Source organism: Nanorana parkeri, unplaced genomic scaffold, assembly GCF_000935625.1.
Source record: "Nanorana parkeri isolate BGI_ZX_2015 unplaced genomic scaffold, ASM93562v1 scaffold121, whole genome shotgun sequence".
NCBI lineage: Eukaryota > Metazoa > Chordata > Amphibia > Anura > Dicroglossidae > Nanorana > Nanorana parkeri.
Window position 1 is genome coordinate 1,773,635 of NW_017306389.1, and position 7,088 is coordinate 1,780,722.

The 7,088-nt window shown below is 43.9% G+C and overlaps 1 protein-coding gene across 1 annotated transcript in view; it reads right to left on the bottom strand.

Annotated features, from left to right (window-relative positions):
- Nucleotides 1-3,724, bottom strand: part of LOC108784624 (cryptochrome DASH) — a 26,658-nt gene extending 22,934 nt beyond the window's left edge. The window contains exons 1-3 of the mRNA XM_018553490.1: nucleotides 3,635-3,724; nucleotides 1,350-1,522; nucleotides 754-847 (exon numbers count right to left, since the gene is read on the bottom strand). Coding sequence (XP_018408992.1) covers nucleotides 754-847; nucleotides 1,350-1,522; nucleotides 3,635-3,700 — 333 coding nt within the window. The 5' untranslated portion in view covers nucleotides 3,701-3,724. The remainder of the gene's footprint in view (nucleotides 1-753; nucleotides 848-1,349; nucleotides 1,523-3,634) is intronic.
- Nucleotides 3,725-7,088: the final 3,364 nt, after the last annotated feature.

Here is a 7,088-nt window from a genome sequence, read left to right on the forward strand (position 1 = left end):
GAGAGAGAGAGAGATTGATTCTGCACAATACGTCACAGAATGTCACCGACAGAGAGGAACATGAGAGATCCTGGACATTTAAATCCCCGACATGCACTCACCCCCACCCCCCTGATAATGTCCATGGACTTACGTTTTCGCCTCATATCATTCTTTAACCCTACCAATGTCCCACTGCCGGCCTCCCCCCCATATGCTTTGGCAATGCTAAAATGTATTTGGTCCTGCCAATAAAGCTTATTTGAATTTGAGAGAGACAGATAGAGAGACAGAGACAGATAGAGAGACAGAGACAGATAGAGAGACAGAGACAGATAGAGAGACAGAGAGCAAGAACACAAGCTCATTACAAACTCAAACTCTGCTTTGCACAGAGGCCGTTCTTTACTGTTTCCTCTCACAATGCAAGTTTACAAGCCAGCTGACTTATTAAGCTCGGGTGTCTGATACTCAACACTTGGTAAGCAGATAGACCCCAGTTATTGCATGCTGATATAAAACTCTACATGTAATATTCCTATTCAAATAATACAAGCACTCAAAAAAACCTGAAAATATGAGCTCACTGGGAATACTTTGTCTTGAAGATGATAGATGTGCTCTGCACCACTCACAATGATTTTCACTATAAAACGCCTTGTAACATGCCGATTTTACATATTCATATGAATAATAGATATTTGACCTTTTTAGATGAGCAGGAAACAAAACTTGGAATAAACCAAATGAAATGCTGGTATTAGTGACACATACTTCTTCTTGGAAAGCAACTGCAGACACTGGACCCAACTGCTTGATGAGATCTTCAATGACATCTTCTGGGTGACCTCTTCTCAGTAGCAGATTGCTATATGACCAGAACATAAATAACAAGAAATGTATAAAGTGGAACATTCATGTGGAATAAGAGTTACAAGTAAAATAAAGGCCGACTGCTGCAAACATTTAAAATCTAGCAGTCACTTTTCTGTATCATAAGCTGGCCATATACGTTTAGAAGGAGAGAAAACCGCTCAACTTCTCCATTCACAGTAACAGCGTGGATGGAGGAATCTCCCACTTCCAGCTATTGTATTTAAACAACTGCGGGGGCATAACTGTCAGAATAGCTAAACGGTGTCTACAGCTGATTGGCTGCAGTCACTGTTGGGGTGAAAATTTTCCAAATGAGGTTTTCAAGCCAGGTGGGGCCCATAGGGCCACCCACAATGCCAATTTTTGAAATCTGAGCCATGTATGACCAGCTTTAGACAATAAACAATGATTGGTACTAGCAACATTCCTATTTGTTGTCTGCCAGATAAGAATTAGTGACAACTATTAAGCCAGCAAATAAAGGGTTGTCATACCTTCCTCTTTTCTTCAGAGCATTCCGTAAGTCCTGCACACTCTCTAACAGGAATTTGAACCGAAGAGGCCCCGTCTTTGGAAAATTGTAGTAATGTGTCCCCAAGTAGTGTCTCGGGTCAAAACAATATAAAGGGACTATGTGATCAGCATTTCTGTGTGCCCACAAGAGTACCTACAGAACAAAAAGTAGTTACATAGTTATTTCAGTTCTTCCTTTACAATACACAGCTTATTTTATTATATTATAGGCTCACACACATACATAGGAGCTAGAAGTAAAAGTATTACATTTTGGCACCACCTTTACAAACAGCAATTTTACAGGTTCTACATCACTTTAGCTTCCCTTAAAAGGTGCCCATACACTGCACGATTCTCGTTTGAGAATCGCGGGGAAATCCCGCGATCGTACGAGAATCGAGCAGTGTGAACGAAGACGTGCGACCGTTTCTACTGTACGGTCGCATGTCTTTTGTCTAAGGAGCATGATGGAACACCAGCCGAGAATCGTACGGTTCTCGGCTGGTTTGAACGGTGCTCGGGAGACAAATGCCGAACGGGCCGGTGTGCGCACGCGCACACTGCCCGTTCAGCATTGCGGTCATCGGAAGCCCGCCCCTCAGGGGGGCGGGCTTGTGATGATCGAGAGTACGATCTGCCTGTCCAAGATGGGCAGATCGTACGTTTTTTTAAGTACTTTACAACCATCGCAAGACTAAGGTCTTGCGATGGTTGTAAAGTGTATGGCCACCTTTAGCATTTTCCCCTATTAAAAGAAGACTTTTCAAAGCCAGACTATACTTAGGCCTCATTCACACTGCCGCGCATACGTATGTATTGTACCATATGCAACATATGCAAATAAATGGCTCCATACACACAGCCGCGTATGGAGCCGTATATTTGCGCAGCGTATATATGCGCAAAAACAGAATGGAACAGAAATGCGTCCGGGCAGCGTATCTCTGCGTATTTACGCGCATATACGCGCATACATGCGTACAGCACATTAAAATTCCATTACGAGTGATGCATTCTGGGATTGCATATAGTGCACGCATATACGTGCATAGACACTCGTATGTACGCAATATACAATTTTGCTTGCGTTGTCTGTGAATGAGGCCTTAAACTGACACTAAACTCAGGAGTTAAATCTTAAAAACGCATTTAAGTATCTTAACCATTAACACAAATGTATCTTATTTGTGTATCACTTAGCTCTAGATCCTCAAATCATCTCTGAATTTGTGCTGACACTGTCCTTACTTCTGGAGGGTGGCTACCCCATTGTCCCAGTGTGTTGTAAAGAAGCCACCAATCCAAGCTCACTCTCGTGATGGACTACAATCTCAATACAAATTAGGAAACTAAACATAAGATTGTAGTCCATCATGGGAGTGAGCTTGGAGTGGTAGCCTACTTTACAACACTCACAGGGGCCATGGTGAACAAATGGATTGGGCACCACAGAGTCCAGACCTTAACCCCATTGAGAACCTTTGGGATGTGCTCGAGAAGATTTTACACAGTGGTCCGACTCTCCCATTGAGAGAAAAATGAATACAACTTTGGACTGAAATAAATGTTGTGACATTCCATAAGCAATGCCATGGCGAATGCATGCCATAATCAAAGCAATGCTTTACAACACACAGGGACCGTCACCATGGGGAACAAAAGTAGCCACCCTCCAGAAGGAAGGACAGTGTCAGCACCAATTCAGAGATGATTTGAAGATCTACTGCAGAGTGATACACAAATAAGATACATTTATGTTAATGGTTCAAGTACTTGAATACATTTTAAAGATTTAATCCTGAGTTCAGTGTCCATTTAAATACAAATGGTATAAAATGTAACAAATGTGTGGAAAGTGTTATAAAAGGCCACTGCAGAGAAAACACAACAGGCAACACGTGTAACATCCAACTCCGCCCCCTATCACACAATCCTCCAATCAGATTCCTCCATGCCCTGATTGTATAACCAAGAAAAAGTGCACGTTGTATAACCAGTGCTACAGAAATACACAGTATAGACAGTCCCATAGAGACACATCATATGATCGTGAATAGACAGTCCCATAGAGACACATCATATGATCGTGAATAGACAGTTCCATAGAGACACATCATATGATCGCGTATAGACAGTCCCATAGAGACACATCATATGATTCTATAGAGTCAAATAGAATGGCACTACCGTATCCTGTACACACAGCTCTGACGGTATACAGATGGCTCCACTGCTCAGGCCGATGGCACTGTGCCCAGCGTACCTCATTGTCATGGAAGCGTAGATCGTTCCTCAGCAGACAGACGATCACTCTGGCCGCAGCACACATCTCCCGATTTCACTATTATCCGGTCTACAACCAGTATAACTATCTCCGATCACTGATATGACCCGCCCAACTCAGTGACCCACCGACCCCGCCCTCCATGTGCTCAGCTGTAGTTCACTCTGTAACCACCAGGGGGCCTGATAACTCCATAAAGTGCCTTCTGGTTCTATTCACAGTTACACTGTAACAGGGATAGGAAACCTCTGCACTACCGCTGTGGTAAAACTACAAAGCCCATGATGCTCCTGACTCTTGGAGTCATGCCTTGGCAGTGAGAGTCTTGCATTGCCTCATGGGACTTGTAGTTCCACAACAGTGGGAAGGTTAAGGTGGCCTACATTTACACTAAAAGTATGTGGACACGGGGCACCCCTCCAAAATGATTGAATTCAAGTGTTTCTATGAAATGATACTGTTAATTCTACAGCATACATTTATGTGTGAGGGCCCATCAACACCACTGAGCCATGTACGTTTTTTTCTTAAACTTTATTAAATCTGACAGTTCATGTAACTTTATACACAGTAGCACGTTGTGATGCTTTATAGCGTATTGGAATGCGCTGTGTAAAAATGTAATATTTTATACTTTTTTTTTAAACCAGCACAGCGGGTTGGTGTGATCTGAAGAAATAAAACAGAGGCAAATGGACTTGATAATACATTGAGACTGTGATGAGGAACACTGTATAATGCAGCCCTTCAGGGCCGGTGTAAATGAGCCCCTTAGATCAGGGGTATCAAAAATCTAGCCTCCAGCTTTGGTGAAAATCTAAATCCCACCATGCCTGTGGCTGTCAGATTCTTGCAATGCCTCCTGGGTAGGGTTGGCACCCGTCCAGGATTCACCCGGACAGTCTGGGTTTGAAATCATGTGGCCAGGTGTCAGCCCACCACACACCCGGGCATATTATTCAAACCGGACGCGTGGCTCCCTGCAGGTGCCGGTGTTCTATCAATCCTTTGGACTCGTAACTGCTTTGGACTTCTGGGGGTGTGTCCGAGGGCATGTGAAGGGCTCGGCCTGCACGCAAGCGCCCTACGCCAACAGGCCTATACATTTCAGAGACCTATTTAGCATATCAGCCGCTCCAAGGCTGGGCCATCCACGCAAACGCACTGAGGCACCATGTCCATAAATCTGAAGGATTAACACTGCTCCAGAGTTGCATAGCCCACCTGAGAGCCGCACAGCCCACCTGAGAGCCGCACAGCCCACCTGAGCTTGTCATTTAAAAAGTAGATCTCCAGACGAAAAATTGTGGGCGCCCCTGCTTTAATGCAAGTTGTGTAAGAACCTAAATCTGTCTCGATTGTAGCCTCTTATAATCCCCTGTACATAAGAACTCAGCCATTGAGGATAATCAGATGTGCTTCATGTACGTTTTGTGACGTAGAACACACTGACAGTAGGAGGAAGCAGAGGGATGACTGATCACTGTCCTGCTGCTCTTTCACCGTCCTGTCAAAGGCTTGGGAGGTGACCAGTCTGTATTGCTTATCTGTAACAGAGAAAAGTCAAGTCACCAACCTAACTCTGCTGTCTGGCTGGAAAGATGGAAATACACATCATTTTGTGGGTAAGCATAGGGTTGCCACCTTTTCTTTCACTGAAACCCGAGCACACAGGTGACGTACAGAATTTTTGGGGGGAGAATGAGTCACGGCTAGTTCATATGTAAAAAGCGCTACCCGATTAATATGTAGATATCACAGTCATGACTATTTTCAGTGGGCGGGGCAGTAGCCCCTATCTTCATTTTGGTTGCCCCTGTCTGCATGACACCCTGTGTCCAGGTTTCAGCTGCCATGAAACCCGGACACAGCATTCAAAACCCGAACTGTCCAGGTGAATCCCAGACAGGTGGCAACCCTAGGTAAGCAGCTCGTATGCATTTCCCACATCATCATGTCTGGTTGTCTAATATCACAGCAGATATTGCAGTTCATATAAGTAGATGTATATGTTCCCTAGGATCTGCCATTATCTACGTTACGGCTATCAACCAGCTGTCGCGTTTGTCTGCTTGTACTATACAAAAAACTGGGTGTGTTTAATACAACAGTCTATAAGAAATATCATTTTTCCATTACTTTATTAACCAATACAAATGTCCAGCTCTAAATGATTATAAACCAGCAAGACAGGTTAAATGAGAACTATGAGGTGAGTCAAAATCACTCAGCCTCATAGTTCGAGCCGACGTGCGGCAATGAAACTGTCACAGGTCGGCTCAATAGATCGGGAAGTGAGCGAACACATACCGTCGCTCGCTCACTTCTCGATCCTGTCCCTGCAGAGAGCCGTAACTGTCACTGACGGCTCCCTGCAGGGATTCCCGCCTCCCCTGTCCGATCCTCCAGCGCTGACTGGCGGAACGGACAAGGAAGGGGGCGGGTACAGCTGGCTCTGCCTCTGGACAGGCAGAGCCAGCTGTCAATCACGCAGCTGGTTGGGTCTCGACAGTAATGTCGGGATCCGTCCAGCCTGCAACGGTCTCAGTATAACGCGAGCTGCAGCTTGCAGTATACTGAGCTTTGGGTCACAGGAGGACGCTAGTTTGTGTCCTCCCCTGCCCCTGAGGAGAACTATGGGAAAAAGCACTACGCCATAGTTCTCCTTTAATGATTGTGATTGGAGTAGGATAAACAATAGTTCATAGATACTTTCATAATTGCCGAGTGAATAGTGTTCATGACTTTTATTAACCTCTATTCATACCATGTAAGGAAACTCCAACTCACAGAACATGCATCCAAAACTGTAATGACCACATTCTGTTCTAAACAAATATTTATAAACTCTTCTAAATAATAATTAAAAAAGAAGTGATTCAGTGAAATATCTAGAGCTATGTGACATCATCGATAGAACAGGAACATTATTAGTCCTGTGTAGGGACACTCCAGATATATATACACAACAGATAAAACGGGTCTTCAAGATGTAAATACAACGTTCCGTTCTAAGCAAGTATTTATAAACTCTTATAAATAATATTTTAAAAAATATCGGCGATTCTGTCAAATATGTAGATCAGCTGTATATGACATCATCACTATAATAGGTAAATGATTAGGTTACCGTATTTGAGTTTGTGGAGCAGATTCAAATATTACAGACATTGGGCCAGATAAACCACTGTCGCTGGGCCAAATGCTTTTTTTCTGGGTGCACCAAATAATAGTTCAATTTGAAGGGTTTGAAAAGACAAATGCAATTAGTGTGCCAAGTGTAAAAATGCCCCAAGTCTCACAATCTGCGCCAAATAAATAATGGTTCAGGAAATGTGTATGTCTGTATTTGGCACAATAGAGGTGCGCAGCAGTGGATGAAGGATGATCAGTGGCGTAACTAGTGACCTCAGGGCCCCGATGCAAGAATCCA